Source organism: Heterodontus francisci, chromosome 24, assembly GCF_036365525.1.
Source record: "Heterodontus francisci isolate sHetFra1 chromosome 24, sHetFra1.hap1, whole genome shotgun sequence".
Taxonomy (NCBI): domain Eukaryota; kingdom Metazoa; phylum Chordata; class Chondrichthyes; order Heterodontiformes; family Heterodontidae; genus Heterodontus; species Heterodontus francisci.
The window spans coordinates 61,082,639-61,102,826 of NC_090394.1; the positions used below are offsets into that span (position 1 = coordinate 61,082,639).

At 38.7% G+C, this 20,188-nt stretch overlaps 2 protein-coding genes across 9 annotated transcripts in view; one reads left to right on the top strand and one right to left on the bottom strand.

The window, feature by feature from the left end:
* Positions 1–9,668, bottom strand: part of glyr1 (glyoxylate reductase 1 homolog (Arabidopsis)) — a 46,795-nt gene extending 37,127 nt beyond the window's left edge. For all 3 annotated transcript variants that reach the window (XM_068056359.1, XM_068056358.1, XM_068056360.1), the window contains exons 1-6: positions 9,585–9,668; positions 9,434–9,470; positions 8,340–8,419; positions 7,049–7,172; positions 2,749–2,880; positions 2,289–2,357 (exon numbers count right to left, since the gene is read on the bottom strand). In XM_068056359.1, the coding sequence (XP_067912460.1) occupies positions 2,289–2,357; positions 2,749–2,880; positions 7,049–7,172; positions 8,340–8,419; positions 9,434–9,470; positions 9,585–9,643 (501 nt within the window). In that variant the 5' untranslated portion in view covers positions 9,644–9,668. The remainder of the gene's footprint in view (positions 1–2,288; positions 2,358–2,748; positions 2,881–7,048; positions 7,173–8,339; positions 8,420–9,433; positions 9,471–9,584) is intronic.
* Positions 9,669–9,872: 204 nt separating this feature from the next.
* LOC137383451 (ubinuclein-1-like) overlaps positions 9,873–20,188 on the top strand; it is a 98,265-nt gene continuing 87,949 nt past the window's right edge. For all 6 annotated transcript variants that reach the window (XM_068056362.1, XM_068056367.1, XM_068056364.1 and 3 more), the window contains exon 1: positions 9,873–10,269. In XM_068056362.1, coding sequence (XP_067912463.1) covers positions 10,033–10,269 — 237 coding nt within the window. In that variant the 5' untranslated portion in view covers positions 9,873–10,032. The remainder of the gene's footprint in view (positions 10,270–20,188) is intronic.

Here is a 20,188-nt window from a genome sequence, read left to right on the forward strand (position 1 = left end):
CTCTATGGATGTTATTTATATGGACTTCCAGAAGGCATTTGATAAAGTCCCACATAAGAGACTGTTAACTAAGGTAGAAGCACATGGAGTTGAGGGCAATTTATTGACATGGTTAGAAAGTTGGTTGAGTGGTAGGCAACAGAGAGTGGGGATAATGGGTAAGTACTCCGATTGGCAGGATGTAACTAGGTGTCCCGCAGGGATCTGTGTTGGGGCCTCAATTATTCATTAATGACTTGGATGATGGCATAGTAAGTCATATATCCAAATTTGTTGATGATACAAAGTTAGGCAGCATTGTAGACAGTCTAGATGATAGCATAAAATTGCAAAGAGATATTGACAGACTAGGCGAGTGGGCAAAACTGTGGCAGATGGATTTCAATGCGGGCAAGTGTGAGGTTATCCATTTTGGACCAAAAAAGGATAGAGCAGGGTACTTTCTAAATGAGAAGAGGTTAAGTACAGTGGATGTCCAAAGAGACTTGGGGGTTTAGGTGCATAGATCTTTAAAATGCCACGAGCAAGTGCAGAAAATAATCAAAAAGGCTAATGGAACGCTAGCCTTTATATCTAGAGGATTGGAGTATAAAGACACAGAGGTTATGCTGCAGCTGTACAAAACCCTGGTTAGACCCCACTTGGAGTACTGTGAGCAGTTCTGGGCACTACACCTTAGGAAGGATATATTGGCTTTGGAGCGAGTGCAACGTAGGTTTACAAGAATGATACCTGGACTACAGGGATTATGTTACGAGGAGAGATTACACAAATTAGGCCTGTTTTGCTAGAATTTAGAAGGTTAAGGCGTGATCTGAAGTCTTCAAGATATGAATAGGAAAAGACAGGCTAGATAAAGATAAACTATTTCCACTGGTTGACGATTCTAAAACTAGGGGGCATAGTCTAAAAATTAGAACCAGACCGTTCAGCAGAGATGATAGGAAGCACTTCTTCATGCAAAGGGTGGTAGAGGTTTGGAACTCTCTCCCACAAACAGCAGTTGAAGCTAGAACAGTTGTGAATTTTAAATCTGAGATGGATAGATTTTTGTTAAGCAAAGATATTAAGGGATATGGGCCAAAGGCAAGTATATGGAGTTCGACCGCGGATCGGCCATGATCTCATTGAATGGCGGGACAGGCTCGAGGGGCTGAATGGCCTACTCCTATCTTCCTATGTTCCTACGTTCCTTCTAGTAGAAATGATAATAGGTGAAGATGACAAGTAACAGAAGTCATTGGGTGTAAGTTTATCAAAATAAAATCTACTGCTGAATATATCCACCCTTTAAACACACCATCATCACTTACTGTTGCTGGCACTGCAGGCAATTTCTGTTACAAAATGACTGGCACCCAAAGGAGATTAGTATTGTGAATATTTTCAACTCCCAACAGCGCAGAGTCCTTTATAATTAGAGACTGCAGGGAATGCAGATTTAAAACCATTTATCACTATAATCTTTTTGAACCTAAACTGTAAAGCTGTTCTAATCCTCCATATTAAACCTCAACAAAAACAGCAGGGAACCGAAGCTAAATTTCAGAAAGTAAACCATGTTGTACACTTCATTTTTAAACCTTTTATTGACAATGATTCAGGAAAAAGCACATTAGCCATATTAGTGGACAGAAAAAAAGACATTAAATGATGCACGTTTTTCTCTATACATCATATTGAAATGTTAATTGAAAACTTTTGAAAAGCACAGAGGATGCATTGGTTGATGCGAATAGCATAGATGCATTTAAGGGGAAGGGAATAGAGGGTTACGATGATCGATTTAGATGAGGAAAAGAAGGGAGAAGACTTGGGGGAGCATAAAAGCTAGCATGGACTGGTTGGACTGAATGGCCTGCTTCTGTACTATATGTCCTATGCAATCCAATCAAAGCAGTACAGCAGAGTCTGCCAGGAGTACTTTGAGAACCATACATAGGCAACACAAGACATGAACAATGCAATTTATATCAGACGGCATTTACTGCATAAAAGTAGAGTAACTGTACAATTTCTTCTGATTAAGACCAAATGGTCACAAACGAATAGTAATAGGATTCCACAGTGAACAGCTGAGCGTTCAAAGATTCAGCAACAAAAACGCAAACTCCAATGTTCCCTAGATTTACTGCCATAAACTTAGCCATCTCCAACACGATTGCACGAGGGTGCTATAGGATGTTGGCAATTCTCAAATATACTGATCAGCCCTGGTTAGGTGTGTCAGTAAGAAACACAAAATGGCAAGCCTCTGATTTTAGGAACTGAAGAAACTGATGACTCACCTTCCATTTGTATCCCGTAACTGGACCTGTAACTAACCTCTTCACAGTGGACGGCTCAGGCAAAGCGTCCTGAAGTGGGAGAAAAAAAATATAAAAAGTCCTCGCATCTTATAAACAAGCTACATATTACCTCTGTCCATAATAGTACCATGCATTCATTTCATTTAACTGAGCAGATGGTTTAATTCCTTCATGTTAGAATACTTAATCTCGATCGTCACTGTGATACAGTGGGAGTTTTATGAACCCTAGACATTTCCCCGTGATGAGGAGGAGAAAATGTTCTGGGCTATACTTGCACACATACTAGTGAACAGTTCATAAATGTATTGGAGGTGTTCGAGAGCAGGTCTCACTGGCTTGCCAATCACAGATTCGGTATGGAACTGTGAGAAAGTTAAATTAATAAAAATAAGATACTACTGTGTTTGGACTATATCAATATTCTATCAAAACCAACCTTTTCTTCCTTTGGTGGTCGACCTCTTTTCCTTGTATTATGCTCTGAAACTTCTGCAGTGGAGGAATTTTGTCTTTTATCTTCAGACGAAATGTGCCTGCTTTTATCTTCTGATGAGGTGAGTGCAGATACCTAAAAATGAATGTCAAAAGTAAAGACACTGATTACTCTTACGCAATAATCCAGAAATGTGTTAAGTGTTCCTTTATGTGAAGTAGCATGACAAATGTTCAATGTTATTTCAATGGACTCTAATCATTTTAAGTCCCACTCCATACTACGATCTAGCTTGAAGAAATCCAAAGCTCAACTTCAAATGAATGCAACAATATTCTACTACACAAATGGTAGTGCTGGTTACAAGAGTTTGAAACTCAAATCAAATTCTCAGTATAGTGGAACATTCATCATTGATCTCCTCCACTATCATATTCTGAACTATAATTTCTTATATTCTTAATGGCTATTTGCAAGGGGTGGCTGGTCAGTTGAGTTGAATGTATCAGTTGATATCCATGACCTTTCATGCAATCTCAGGAGGCAGCATGGAAGTAGGCTTTGATTATAATGATTCCTCTTAACTGCGCAGTCCCACAGCAACCTGAAAGTTTCCACACAGGTCGTGCACAAGTTGGCCCTTTTTAAGTGACCACGCAAAAATGTTTTTAAAGGAGCCACGCACTTAAACAAATCGCCTGTGCAATCCAAAAAAAGATGGTACGCAGATTACAAAGCAAGTAAAGGGCATTAAATACAGATTGTATGCTTTTGCTGTTAAGTCAATTTAAAGTCAAGGGTTAATGTATAGAAATAATGTGTCCAGTACATATTTAACATTTAGGAAATCACTTCAATTTGATCAACTGTGTTTGATAATGGAAGAAATCTTTCAATTTCCTGCATCTCAGTTTTGAAATTCAAAAAAGGTATGAAGTGTACAGTTCAAGCAGTGTGTTTCCAGCTCTTCAGAGCCTCTACAGTTAGAGGCTAATTTCTGAGATGGTTGGATGAAATCTTATATCTTAATTTTTGAACGATATAGACATTAGACCAAGCTCAGTATTCAGAGCTAGCAAGAACTCACTTTTATATATATATTCAAGTTGATGTAAATTAAATAATCTATTGTCAAGTAAAATCGACTGTATTGATGTTCTACTACTTTTTACTGTAAAATAAAACCATGATTTGTAGTTTACAGCTGAATTGGTACTATGAATAGACCATTTATTCTTCCCCTACCCAGGAGAACATAAGGCTCATACCAATTTAGCAAACAATTAGTGTTATGCAATTCTGTTCAATCCCTGAGCAAAGCTACATCAAGTCACAAACTGATCCATAGGGGAGCAAGGGCTTGCTTACAGGCGTGTTCTGTGGTGTTGGGCGCAAGAAGCATCAATTTTAAAAAAGGAACCTCCACCTCTCATTTCTTATGCTAGTTGATACTAAGAATGGGGAAGAGAATAAATCCAAATATTAAGGGAACAGAAAAACCTTCATTTTAAGACGACAACTGAAAATGGTGAAGCACAGCAGTAAAACTATTAGCAACTGAAAAATAAAGGAAGAAATTAAACAAGGAAGTGATTCTTTTCCCTTTACAATTTATGCTTTGTGGAGTTTACAGCTGGGAATCAGGGCTTTTATCCCACTGGTATGGCCAATTAGATTTCAGACACCTACAATTTATAAAAAATCCACTGAATTTTATTGAAAAACAACTTGTAATTATTTAGTGCCTTTAGTGTAATAAAATATCCCAAGGTGCTTTTTAAGAGTATTATCCAATAAAATTTGTGACTGAACCATATAAGGGGATATTAGGATGGGTGACCAAATGCTTGGTCAAAATGTAGGTTTTGAGGAGCGTCTTAAAAGGAGTAAAGAGAGGCAGAGGGGTTTCGGGAGAGCTTAGGGCCTAGGCAGCTGAAGGCACAGCCACCAATGGTGCAGCAGTTAAAAATCAAGGATGTGCAAGAGGCTGAAATTATTGCACAGCAATAGGCAGCTGAAGTTAACTTAGTTAATAGATAAAACAAGTTGGATATTCAAAATTACAGGCAGATTTATTTACCAGAATCTTCAAAAAAAGTGACGGCACAAAAGTCAACACAGAAACAGGAGTGAATTATCAAAACAGCAATTTGGCAGCCTACTGACCGTCACACCAGTGTTATTTTGATAGAAAGACAATGTTGATCACAAATAGCTGTGAATCGGAGTTTCTAATACCCATGAGACAGTTGGAAAAAGTTTCCTTTCTCGTGTACTTTTTAAAAAAAAAGTAAAGTTCAATTTTAAGAGCAAACAGGAAGGGAAAAGGGAAACCAGTGAATTGAGTGGCAGTGGAGCAAGAGGGAACAGATGGGAAAAGAGATAGCGATAAACATGAGGGGTGGTTGAAGCACAAGCGAATGGGAGAAGGGAACTGCTGAGCAGCATATTTTCCCTGCAGCTCCAACCCCTAAATGCAGCCAATAGCCTTTAGTGCCTTTCATACTACACCAAACCATATCATCCTAAAGTAAAAAATATGGACATGCAAAAGAGAAGGGGAGAGAAAAGAAACAGCAATACAAAGACAGAAATGGGCAAGAGAATAATATTCTGACTTCCATGAGTAATTCATAATATTAAAAATTTTGCATCTCTGCACAGAATGTGAAAAATTGACAGGAGCTCACATCCTCATTTATAATGAAAACTGTCCATCTAAACTTGTCATTTTGTAATTGTGATCACAACAGCACTACTGCTGACAGAATGTGTAATCACTGACAAATTTACATACACAAATATAGACATAGGAATTTATAATGTCTGGGTGCATGGATGTCATTTAATCATGATCCTCCCCACCCTCTAACCCCACTTCACTTGTGCAACATCACAAAAATTGACTAGTATGTGATAATTTTGCATCTGCGTGGACTTCATACACTTGGCATGGTGCAATTACACTCCACCCTCAATTGCATTGAATCTGGTCCTGAACAACCTTCAAGATTGATTGCCTGTCATAAAACCATATCCAGTTATCATTTATTCAATATCAGTGCTTGTAAAGCATTAAAAAGGTTGCAATCATAATTTTTCTAGGTATCACATTTAAATTGTTTTATCTCTTTCAAATTTTAAAGAGCAAATGTTCAAAGCTCAAATATTCCAACCACATATCTCCAAATAATCAGCGCTCGCATTAATACTCCAGCTCTATTGGAACCAATTTTATTGGAGGGAGCTAACGGTACATGAAGCTCATTTTGACTTCATTACCCATTTTTTAAAAAAGGGGTAGAAGCTACTGCATGGTATGGACAGAACACATTTTAACCATCTGTCGGACTGTGATTTATACTCCACTTGCAGGACTGCCATCACTCGTTTGTGGCATCCCTCATGACAAGTCAATCCCGCAGATCAGGTGTACATAACAGTCCTCCAACACTTCCGAAGGTTTTCAATTACAACTCATCTTGATTCATAATTGTTGATGGGGTTTAATTTCACACTTTCTATTTATTTGCACATTTTTATTTCACATATTTAAGCAGAACAAAATATCCCTACTGATTCTTAATTATTTCCATTGTGGAACTGAGTTACTTAAGCTGCCATAGCATTGTTATAATGCAGAATTATTACAGACCCAACAGCCCAAGACCATTTACTGCAGAATTCCAGCCAAGCAACACATTCATAAACAAAATACAGTTAATGCTGGAAATAAGAAAATGCTAAAAATACTCAGCACATCATGCAGCAGTTGTGGAGAGAAACATTGCCCTATATGGTCAGCAAAACATCAATGAATGGTCTAGATATCCTTCCACCACCCCCCACCCCAGCACACACAGGAAGCTGATACTGTTAGCTCTGCTTCTCTCTCCACAGATGCCACTTTGCCTGCTGAGTACTTCCAGCATTTTCCATTTTAATTTTGTAACACATTCAAGCTGCCTAACAAAATACAATCCCTTTCACCTATGGAAAGAACTCTGTACAGGTGCATACACTCCACGCCATTCAAAGCAAACAAGATTTGAGTGTTTAGAGCACATAGCAGGAGCATCACCATTCTCCAGGTAGGTTTAAAATGCATTCAGGAAGCTCGAAGGATCTCCAGATTTCACACCATAAACGTAACATGGCATTCCATAATCCTGATATACAAATGAGCTTTATACAGAAATTAATTTGCAGTTTAAAGACATATTAATGTGAAACTCTGACCTATTCTCTCAAACCAACTTAGTGATCATTTTTGAAACACTAGACAAACAATGGTACACCTTACCTTGGATTTGATAAATTCCTCAACTGCATCCACTGCCTGTTGGAAACGTTTCCCTTTGGCAGTTTTTATCATTTCCTCCTTGTGAAGGTGATAGGATTTAAGTTGGTCTACTTTGATCCATGCACTGCAACATAACAAAATTTAGTCAATCTCTAGACTGACTTTGCTTAAACTGAACTTCCATGCCTTCAAACAGATGACATTTATAAAGCCTCTAGAACAGGTACTGCTCATATGTACCCAATATTGGCTTGATTACAATGTCCAATTGTCTTCATTGGCATATCCAACAATAAACTATATCCTGTGCCTCATTCATTTTGTTATTGCATTAGGAATATACAATCAATTACTGAAGGTGACTTCTGTGTTAAGAGCAGAAAGTTTCAGAAATTACAACATACAGGACCAGCTAATTTAGGGAAATTGGTTTCCACCAAAAGGGGTCCGAATTAAACAGTTTCTATTGCACTGTTACACTGCTACTCAAATGTCATCGGAATAGGTAATGACTGCACATTTAAAATGGTTCACTTGTGGCATATTACTTTCTCATCCTGTCACCCCTTTACTAGATTCTATTTACTATAATTACATGTGCGATTAATATTGCAGAATAATTTCAACACTGACTTTGTTCCATGCAGTTATTACTGTAAAAACAAACATTGGATTTACAGCATTACTGTAATAGTGTACATTTAATCACCGTATGGAAGTTGAAAGATTGAGAAGGAGAAGTAAGGCACCATGGTTAGTCATTTTAGATGTAATTTATGACTGCAGCCATGATTTCAGTGGTGTGACATATGTAAATGCTGGACTGGAAAGATTCGAACAGGAAGTTTTAGGATATATGTGAAGTTTGGAGGCAATAATACTTTCAAGGACCTGAAGGAGCTCAGAAATGGGTTTGTTAGAGAAGATAGATGGGTTTTTGGATTAGGAGGTGTTAGCAGCAGTTTTGAAAGGGTTAGTGCTTAAGGAAAAGGTGAATTGTTGAGGTGCTGGTAATTAGGATGGATGCCAGGAGTTAATGGATCAATAGTTGAATGGGAAGAATATCAAGGCAGCAGGAGAGGAATCTCAGAAGAGATGAGTGGAGGGAGCAATAAAGGAAGATGGGGGAACAACTGCAAAGTGACAAGATCAGTGCTGGAATGTTTTGAGAGGCTGTAGCTAGATTGTTCAGTCCAATATATCAAAGCACAGTTTGAAAGTTTTATGAAACAAACTTTTTAAATAATATTGAAGTATGGATTTCCAAGCATGTGTTTAAAAAATAACTTACTGGTCTTCAGTGCCAAAGAATTTTACAAAGAAGCATTTTTTCCCCCGTGGTTTCTTTAGATCTTTGGGTGGATTAACAATCTTAAAAGAAAAAGGTTCAAACATTGATAATTAATTGCAAATTGATTATACAGACATAATTAAGTATTGCTCGCCAAGACTTAAAGTTACGACAATCAGTAGAATGGTCGTTAGAAGACTAAATGTCCTGCATCAATTGGTGATGTTGCTGACACCAATTTGACGATGACTTACTATTTGACTGCAGAGTTGCAGAGTTGTTTCATATTAAGCAATATACTAGTCTGAAATCACAAGTCTTAACTTGTTGACATGTCCAAACACAGCTTTATTGCTTTTAAAGATACAGGACCTCAGCTCGGAAACCTCACGGTAACTGTTTAAATGTCTGAAGTAGGGCTAGTGGGAGGCAATGTTGCAGATCAAAAACTGTTGACTCTACAGCTCTTCATACTTTTGACGTTAATTCCCAGGACGAGCTGTTCCTCTCCTTACTGCTGGCAATAACCTGCATTCAGAGATCCTAGTAGTTTTCTGGTTACAGATAGGGTTTTAATAATGTATTAACAGGACAATGACATTCACCGAAAACAAGGAATAAAATGCAAAGTTTGCAGTATACTTTATACAAAATAAATCACAGAAAAACACTGTCCAGCCAAAAACAGACAGCAACACTAAATTTCAGTAAACCTATACGTCAAGCCTTAGTTTCTCTTTAAACTAAAGCCATTTTTCAAAAGTGACTCATTTCGATAGAACATATTTAAACAAAGAAATCGCAGTCGAACTTCACTAGCAAACGGTTGTTGTAAAATAACGCTCGAGGTTTGGTGTTCGATAAAATACACTTAAAGTGAAGTATCTCTACTAGTTGCACAATAAATATGATTGTTTCATTCTCAAAGTGAAGGCGGCTCCCAGTGCCAGTCATAGGATCGTATTAGCCCCAAAATAAAAACATATTACCCATCCCCCACCCTTCCATTTTATTCGAAGGACCATCTTCCACAAACTCACAGGTTATGGTGTTAGATACATTTAAACACTCCTTATGTTGTGTTACTGACTCACCTTTCCGGGCCAGGGCGGATACCTACCAAGCTTCCCCCTGAAAAAGACAAGGCAAAAGCAAACGAAATTTAAAAGACACTCAGTGACACTACTTGAAAAAAAACAGTGATCGCACAAAAACGAACACGGGAGGGGCACTGCCACCTCTTACCAGACCAGATCTCCCACCCGTAAACTGACTGTCGCCATCTTACTCGCAGAGGAACTCATCCATCGCCCGCCTGAGAGCGACAATCCACACCCTCCCCACGTGACCCCGGCACAGGTTAAAGGTCAACACCCACTGATTTATTTTTTAAATAATACGTCTATTACCAGCCGTATTGCTGTTTGTTCAACAGCTAATGTAGTAAAAAGGAATTATTGAAGAAACACAAAAATTCTACGTGAGGCGTTTCAAAAATAGAAGCCAATGTGCGCATGCGTAGGGCGACGCACAGGTCGGGAAGATGGCGGCGGCCGAAGTTTGTCGGGTTTGTTTTTGTTGCTGTTGAAGGGATTGTGATTGTTCCAGTGCACGTCCCTCCACTATCACCACCGGCGGCGGCTTCAGCCAGAAGGACAAACGAGGAACGGTAGTCAAACGAATAAGTCGCAACATGGCCGAACCGCGACGAGTGTCCCTGACTACGCTTCCCGTCTCGGCACCTCTTCTAAAGAAAAAGAAAGATGATGAAGAAGAAGAAGAGGAGGAGGAGGAGGTGGCGACGGCGGCTGTCGTGGTGGTGAAGGGGGAAATATCGGCCGTCACGTCGCGCCACACGCTGGCTCTGTTTGAGTCGAGCGAGAAGAGTTGCCCTGAGTTTTTTTACCCCGAGTTGGTGCGAGTGCGGAAGGTAAGCAGGCTTTATCGTTCAAGGCAGCAGAGTTTGGGGTGAAAAGTAACTGAGATGGGCTCGACCTGGAGTCATTTCAACTCCCCTCCCCTGCCCAGTAACAACTAATATGAAGACAATGTATCAATGTATTTTTAAGAAACCAGTTACTTAGAGAGATGGGAACTCAAACGAGTTCTCCGATCAGTGCATAAAATTAGCTCAGTTTTTCCTACTTTGTTTTGCGTTTATATCGATATGTTAATCCTACTCAGCCAGTGTTGCCTTTTACACACAGGGACAGATGGTCTTACACATCCGATCTAGCTGACACGTGACCTAATTGGGAAACCACAGTGGTACCGAGTTTTTTTGAGTTCCTTGTTATTTCTTAATTCTTTTGAGGCTGGAAGTAGCGTTTCAGGCTGTGTTCGGCCTGGAGAGCACTACTTAAATAAATTAGGCAAAAACTTGAATATTCTGCTTTTAACAATATTTTATTTAAAATGCTAAAATAAAAGCAAAATACTGCGGATGCTGAAAATCTGAAATAAAAACGAAAAGTGCTGGAAATACTCAGCAGGTATGGCAGCATCTGTGGAGAGAGAAACAGTTAACGTTTCAGGTCAGTGAGTATTTCCAGCACTTTGTTTTTATTTAAAATGCTGTCATCCCCTGGATATTCGGTAGGCCCTATATCATTGCTCACATACTGATTTGAGTTATCATGAATAAATGAAATACTGCTGTTTGGTTTTGAAAATATAAATGAATACTTAAAATTACTAGCAGGCAACTGTGGCTAAATAATATAGGGGAAAGGGTTACAGTTTTAAGATATCCATCTATACCTTATTTAATGGCCATATGCAACAATAGGGGAAAGTTTAATAGTTGGCAACTGATTATTACTATCCATTTAGCCCTAGTTGGATCAACATAAAATACTATAACTGTAACAAAACATGTATAACTACCTATTATTTCACACAGTTCTTAGTGGGTAAATGGATGTTCCCTATAGCACTCGGGTTTTGAAATTATTTCTGACTATTGTGATTTTCTTAATCAGAATTTTTATTTTTACCAAAAACTATTGGTGGAATGCATCAATTCAAAAGGTTATGGATGTCAAATACTTAAACATAACAAAATACTGTTTGAATGGTAGAGTCTGGCAACTGCAATGCTATCCTGTGTTCAAATCTGTCTGGATTTGATGAGATGAGATCTGGCTGTAGGAATTTTTAAAAAAAAAATAGAAGGAACAAAAGACGTCACGTTGAGGCGAGGGATAACAGTAAAATTGGAGTGGGAATCTAGAATCAAGCTTGATCTGCCTGGAGCAAAGCAAAGTGAGACGTTCTCTTGACTTGGTTAGAAAATTCATCCTGCACGTCCTGCCAAGCTTCACATCAATACTATCATTGTAATGTACATGCAGCCTGGGTTTGGTCCTCAGCCATCTTTCTTGGCTAGAGTAGAGTGACCTTTTACTGTACATATGACATACTGTAACTGGCGAAGCAATGCAAACAATAGTACAGAGGCTAATGCTATTTGCAGTGTATTCTGTGGTAAACTCTCAAAATCGTGCAACTGTTGAAAAAATAAAGTAAATGCAAGGTTTCTACAGTTGTGAAAACATTTCTGTTCACAGGGCATCGCTGCTTGTAGCCCTTTTTTTTAAAAAAAAAAGGAAAATCTAAGACCTAATCAGCTGGATTGACAATTTTTTTCTTTTTTCCTTCATAAGTTACTCCATTACAAATTTTAGTGTTAAAATAGAAATACTCATATCATTTTAATAGTAATTTGGGGCATGGTATAATGTCAAATATTTTAGAAAACAATATTAAGCATCTTGTAGTTGCGTGTGATGGACTTTGGAAAATCCTTGAAAAACTTGGATGCTCACCCTGGTGAAGCAGTTTCATGAAAATCAGTACGGACAAGTCAAGCAAAACAGCGACCTCTCAAGTCCCTTCCCTATCTCCAATGGCATGAAGCAGGGATGTGTGCTGGCCCCGACCTTATTCACCACCATTTTCAGCATGATGCTGCAGCAGGCAACGGAAGACCTTAAGGAGGGAGTTTATGTACACTTCCCGACTGAGGGAGGCCTTTTCAACCTCTGACGTCTTCAGGCTCGCGCAAAGACACAAGAAAAATTCATCCGTGAACTTCTTTTCGCCAATGACTGTGCTCTCCTGCCCCACAGTCAGTAAAACCTGCAACATATAACACATTTTTCCGAGGTGGCACAACTTTTCAGACTAAAAATCAGTTTTAAAAAAAAACTGAATTCCTGTATCAGCCTGCACCCCAAGAATAATATAGACCACCAAGCATTGTCATGGAGGGAACTGAGCTGAATGCTGTCAAGCAATTTACTTATTTGGGGAGCGTCATCTCATTCGATGCCACCACTGACTAGGAAGTGGGCAATAGGCTCTCAAAAGCAAACGGTACATTCGTCAGACTCTACAAGTGTGTGTGAGCAACTACAGCCTCAGAGCACAGGCCAAACTCAAAGTGTACAAAGCCATAGTCCTCGCCACCCTTCTGTATGACGCTGGGTCATGGGTCCTACACCGCTGTCATGTATGCCTTCTAGTGCGCTTCAATCAGCGCTGCCTCCACAGCATCCTCCATTCATTGGCAGGACTGCATCTAAAACATTGAAGTCCTGGAAACAGCCAACATCACCAGCATTGAGGCCATCCTCCTGCAAAGCCAGCTGCATTGGGCAGGTCATGTCGCCAATGGACGACAGTTGCCTGCCCAAGATCATGTATGGAGAGCTGACCATGGGTAAATGGAACAGAGGGACCCCATGCAAACGTTTCAAGGTCTTCCTGAAGAAGTCCCTCTCTGTGTGCCACATTGACCATGGCCAGTGGGAAGTGCAGGCCATAGATCGTGATGCCTGGAGATGCTACATCAGGAGGGCGACAGACACCTTTGAGACTGAGCGAAGAACCAGCATGAAAGAGAAAAGGAGGAGAAGAACATATCCAATTGCCCCCAGCAGCGACTACGCCTTCATTTGTACCCGCTGTGGGAGAATCTGCCGGTCACCGATAGGCCTGACTAGCCACCAGTGGACCTGCAACCTTCCCAAAATCTTCATCCGTGAAGAAATGCCAAAAGAGGAGTTGGGTGTTTAATTGTTACAAGTTTTAATTCCTGCTGTTCAGATTGCTTTCTTTTGTTAAATCTAACTTAATTTTCTTCACCCATTTGTGGTACAGCAAACCCAGTTGAATGGTGGGTTTACATTAGCTGCTGTCCGTATGCACATGATAAATGGACTTCTTAGTATACAGTTTAAAGAGTGTCGTTTCACTCTTTTAGTATTAGTGGCCCCAAACAATGAATTGCTAATTTTTTGCTGACAGCCATCTGTTAATCCGCATATGTTGCAGATCTATAAATCTCCCCAAAAACATTTTCAGACTGAATGTTTGTTTAAAAAAAACAGGGCACATCGTTATTTCAGGCAGCTATTCTAAGTACTCCAAATGCTTGTATCCTCTTTTGCAAAAAGTGAACTTTCTAAGGTGCATCACAAATTATGACTGCACTGGTGACCTCCCACCCCCCGGCACCATAATTAGCTTTGGCTCACTTAAGTTACCACATTTAAATAGCTGCCGGTTAGCACTCTTGCCTGCTTTTGAAGCAGGGAAGTATTTCAAAGTTATTAGTCTTTGATTCAGAAGTACATAGAAGTTACAACACAGAAATAGACAACTCGACCCAACCAGTCCAAATTGGCATTGATCCTCCACGTGAGCGCATAGCTCTGTTCACATTTACGTAGCATGTTCTTATGTCCTTTCAAGTCGTCTTCCTTCCTTCATTCACCTATCCAATGTACATGCTGACAAGAATTTCTCTCTCAACCGTAAATCCTGGAATTGTATTTCATAGCTTCATAACTCTGTGACGAAGTTTCTCCTGCCCCCCCTTTTCTAAATCTCTTGCATTGTCTCTTCTATCGATTGCCCCTCATTCTTGATCCCAACTGCTGGGGACATCTACTTCTAACTACCCTTACTCATCCTTTCATAATTTTACACACTTCTAATGCATCATAATCCAGATTGTTCCAATGTGAACAGACTCAACTTCCAGAGCACTGAGCCTGCTTCTATTCAGATTGTAAATACTTTTATTTGAGCAAAATATGACTTCACATTTACTGACATTGACAGTCAGTAATGTAGATAGATTCTAGATTGACTATAAAAAGTAACACCGCTGAGGAAAAGAATTGTACAATTGCCAGACTTTGACTTGCAGATCCTTGATTGCAACTCCAAAAATATCTTCCTTTTAAATTGTACCGTTGTATTAATTGAGTACCTGATGCAAAAAAAAATGTTTTGTTGGGATAACGTACTGAAGTTGTTGCCTTTCAAATTAGGTCATTTTATGGATGCAGTTGAGCTGCCATGCAAAATTATTTTGTTTGAAGGGCTGACATCTGATGAAAGCTTTTGTTCCTTTACAGAAAACAAATCTGTTTTCATATTAGAGTTTCATTTGACAGAAAAACTGGCTGATGAATAGATGGGAGGGGAGAGGGGTTGTACCTATTGATCCTGGTCTTATCAATATCACCCCAGCAAACAATCACCCTGGCAAACATTGAATTAAGTAGCCAGTATTGCACATTCAGCTGAGCTAATACAATTGACATCGCATTCCTGTTGCAAGATCATTTTACTGTAGTACCAGATCCAAATGTGTTAACAGTCATTGTTTCATGCATACGGTCACTTGGCAGATTGTTCTCAGAACTAATATCAGTTTCTCCATGCTAGCTTCCCTGCTGCAGATAAGTAGTTGGATCTTATTAAAGTGCACTTTTAATTCCTGACACTTAGTTTGCACGTATTTGTTATATGTTGGTACTGTTGAACTCTGTGTTTGATGGAGATGCAACTTGCCTGCAGTGCCAAATATGTAACTTGTACACAAAAGTTTTGGTAAATTTTTGATTTTTCTGATATGGAGTTGTGTGGAGAATGCAAAGTTAGTGTTTAGACATTTGACACATCTAATTTTGCTTGGGATCAGCATTAAATGTTGAAGAGAATATTGGAAATATTCAAAAATAGTCAAAAACTATTTTTGAAAATTAATTTTATGCTCCGCTTGGAGCATAGTTCTCTTTTATTCTTCATTCCGTTCTTGCAGACTAAAGGAATCAAAAGTGTGATCTGTTTGATTTTAATAAAAGTTAAATTTCCATCATTTGCAGTGTAATATTCTGGCTACATGAGCTCAAGTCATTTGTTTTTTTTGTTTAATGTCAAATGCTGCTTCAGATGACGTGGTTTTACATAGGTTTACTCCCATGATTCCCTTACATGGTGGTTTTACCTGTATTGTTAAGGGATACCAAGCAGAGAGTTGGAGAAATGCTGTTCACGGAAGGGAATGTAACTAAAATGGATTCAGAGATTTCTGTTTAGTTCTTTAAGAATCATTGAGTTTGCTGTGAGGGAAATGAAATAAATATTTTATTATAAGCCAAGATTAGTTTTGTTTCGCAAAGGGATTTGTAATCAAGTTTGTGAATGGAAGTGTTTTTGGGAGAACATGGCAGAATGCTGTATCTTTCATATTGGTGGTGAGACGTGTTCTGTCCTGTTCCATTAGTAGTAGTATTGGGATGTATGAAACTCGAGGGTTTATATATGCAGACTAGTGCAATATAAATACAGTAATCTCAAGTATGATTTTTGAAAGTGAAATTGTACTAATGTTACTTGAATTGGAAGATATTAGTCTGTCTCCACCCTCCTTTTCCTCACTCTCCCCTCCCCCTCCCAAGCACATCCTTGCTGGTCTTTTTACCATTGTTTGTAATTGGTTAAGATATTTTTGTTTTCACCATGATTATCACATTTCTCATGTGATGTTTACTGCACACAGGCACAAAATAAATTCGCTATAGAATGAATGGGGCGGCACAGTGGCGCAGTGGTTAGCACCGCAGCCTCACAGCTCCAGGAACCCGGGTTCGATTCTGGGTACTGCCTGTGCGGAGTTTGCAAGTTCTCCCTGTGTCTGCGTGGGTTTCCTCCGGGTGCTCCGGTTTCCTCCCACATGCCAAAGACTTGCAGGTTGATAGGTTAATTGGCCATTATAAATTGCCCCTAGTATAGGTAGGTGGTAGGGAAATATATAGGGACAGGTGGGGATGTGACAGGAATATGGGATTAGTGTAGGATTAGTATAAATGGGTGGTTGATGGTCGGCACAGACTCGGTGGGCCAAAGGGCCTGTTTCAGTGCTGTATCTCTAAACTAATTGTATAGTAGTTATTTTTCAATTCAGGACAATTATAACTATTTCATGGGAAGATTATTAAGTTACATTTATATTTGCCAATATTGGTTTGTTATGCTAAAACAAAAAGTGTATTCTCTATTTCTGTAGTAAATTTTGTTAAAATCTGTTACATTTGGTGTATTTGTGCAAGAGGTTGATAGTAATAGAGTATATGTACGAGATACAAGATCATAGGATTACCTAGCTAAGTCAGTATTGCTGTATTCAGAATTGAATCAGTGTATGGGTTTGCATTCAACCTCCCCATAAATCGATATTGCAGTATGCAAAGTTTTCAAAGCTAAATAGCACAATTTATGTTGAGGGTCCTGTGTGGACATTGTTTCCCAACAAAGTCAGACAAAACTGACTGATACTGTTAAAGAATGCAATTAGCATTATTAACAACCTTGATGTTTGGGACTGTAACAGTAAAAATAGATGCTCGCTTTAAACAGCAGCTTTCACAGATCTGGAGAATGTGTTATAAAAATTAATGGCCTGTGAATCTATTCTAAGACTGGTGATAGTCAAAACAAAATTGAATAAGTCCTATATAATAACAACCAACCTACATGGACTCTGAACAGTAGTAATGAATGTGGTTTGAAATAGTATTGAGTTGCTCTTTTAGTCCTTTCATCATTATGCTATGCATGCACTAATCAAGAAATAAAGCAATCTTACAAATATTTTGTTTTAACTGGCTCATCTCTGTGGTGTTGCCAATGGAGTGCACAGTTGTACTGTTTATCCCATCTGCCATTGAAAACCTCATCCATGCATTTGTCACCTCCCAGCTTCGATTAGTCCAATGCGCACTTATGTTTCATATTCCGTAAACTGCAGCTTATCCAAAACTCTGCTGCCTGTATGCCAACTGCACTGTCATTTTTGCCCATCACCCCTATTCTTGCTGACCTACAGTGGCTTCTTATCTGTCAACATTTCAAATTTAAAATTCTCATCCCTGTGTTTAAATACTGTCAAGGTGTCCCCCTCTCTAACTTCCTTCAGCTCTCTCTTCCTTTGATTTCAACCTCCTTCACACAACCATTGATGGTCACAACTTCTTCGGTTACTGAGATTTCATGCTCTGGAATTCTCTCCCAAGCCCCTTTACTGCTTCCCATACCTCTCCTCCTTTAAGACCCCACCCCCTGCTTTTGGTCCCCCTTCCTAATCTCTCCTCCTCTCACTTGACATCTTTTGTTTAAATTTCTTAGTGCCTTTAACAGAGAAAGGTGTTTCACAATGTAAATGTTAGTTGTTATTGGATGTTAACCTGGCCTATCCCTTTAAGAGCACTGATTAGGTAATCTCTTTGGAGAGGTGATCTAAGTAAGTCTTGAGATTAATTAGAGATTGTTGTTGAAAGTTTCTCTGGATGTCTGCTGCTTGGCTTCTTTCATTATCTCAGTCACCTATCAAGGTTATTTCAAGGTCAGAAAAAGCGGCAAGACATGACCAGTGTTTTTTAATGTGCTCTGATTGTGTTTTGTTGGTTATTTAATGAGTTATAACACTGGAGAGTTATAAGTGTGATGAAAACTTTTAAGTAGATAATAGTGATGGGGTATGGGTGAAGGATGATGGATACTTGTATGTGAATTACCAGAAATTAGCCCAGTTTAGGACATAGATAATATCACAAATTGCAAGACGCTCTCTTTCTGTTTGGCATTTGAAATCTGGTATTGCATTCATGCCTTGAACACCTGATATTGGTTATTATTCAGGCTATATCTAATGACTTTTTAATGTAGGTGTTTTGTGCTCCCATTTTTGAAGGTGAAAGTAGTATTGCTTGATGGAAAGGAAGTGGGTATATCATTTTTATGATGTAGGATCTGAAAGACCTGTTGTAATACTTGGCAGGACCTGTTTGCATTACCAGGTTTATGGGAAAGTTAATTATTGTGTGTGTTTCTGTGTGCGTATTTTTTTTCTGGGAGTATTGTCTGGCTGCATACATTCAGGTGTTAAATTTCTTCTGCATTAGAGATGTTTTTGAGCAACAATCTGATATTGAAAAGTATGAGAGTTTTAGAAACTACAGAAAGAAACAGTAACAGGGTAAAATAATTGATGCATAAAATCTTCAGAAAAAAGTGACAAATCTGAAAGTTGTGACTTGTTAATAGCACTTGAAATGTAGGATATTAAAAGGTGTAAAAGCATAAAAATAGGATTTTAAGATATGTTTTATACTATAAACATAATTATGTACATAACTATCTGGTTGTTTTGACTTCCTGAGGAAAAGATTGGCAGCATTCAGGGCTTGAACTGAATGCTGATCCATTAAATGGAACCCTGTAAATAAATCCTTATTGATCTCAGCTGTTAATACTAATACAGCTCACTGCTTTCTACAGTTAAGGACATTTTACAGCTGTACTCCCGTTTCACAGAGGTATATCTCAGATCAGTGACTCTTGCAAGTTGCTGAACTGATCTTCTGACCTTACTATTGAGCCTTAAAAAAAAAAAAAATTTTTTTAAGCAGTCCCAGTTTGGGTGGTTGTTTCTCCTGTGAGCTGAACTGACATATGTGCACAGTGCATATATTCCCTGGTTCCTCTGGTTCGGCACTTGGTTCTTGAGATACCATACTGAAATAGGTGAGCAGTGATTCATGTGGTATCTGAATACTGTGTGTTTGTTCAAACTGTTTTAACGTTGCTGTACTGTAGTACCACATGTGTATTTAGCAAAGTATGAAGAGCTAAATACATAATCTTCCAGTGTGCTTATTACCATGGTTGAATTTTCCTTTGTGGAGTTTGTGTATTTTTGTATGCAACTTGTTGTGAGAAATGTATTTCACTGCATTTCATTTATCAGTGCCCCGTAGCTTTGGAGGACTAGATTGGCACAGGTACTTAAAATAGAAGAGAAGAAAAAAAACCTTTCTTTCTTTCTGGTCACTTCTGATTGGTATGTAGCATCTTTCGTTATGCTGCCAGGTACAGAATGGTTATTTTTCTTACTGCATAGTGAGGGTAGTGCTGTAACTGGTTTTCCCAATTCTGGAAGGAAGCTAGTGCATGCATAGCAGAAGAAAGACCTTTGTGCAGACAGCAGATAGTTTTTTTAATATAATATTGCACTTCTGTACATTTTGATACTCCAAGCCCCTAAACAGCCATTCACTTGCATGTTTTCATAAAATTAATTGCAAATTCATAAACTTTGCATGTTGTACTAGCCTGCTGTTAGAAATTAGTGTTCTTGGCACAAAGTTGAGAGCGCTGCAGACTGTTGAAAATGATTATGTTCTTGAACATATTTATTTTGCATACCCATAATCTGCAGGGTTTTTTAATAAGATGGGAATTCTGTAGATCCTAATGTCTGCAGTTCTTGATAATGCACATGTATTGTGCATCCATTGTTGGCCATAATCTAGTCGGTCTTATTTTGTTTGGACACAGTGCATTATACTAAGATTTTTATGCCAGGCTTACATATATAATGATGTAAAGGTGCACTGAAAATATGAACATAGAGCCATCACATCTAAGCAGGTACATCTCTATTTTCCTTCCATCGAAACCTACCCAGGGGAATCTGTTGTCAAACCAATGTT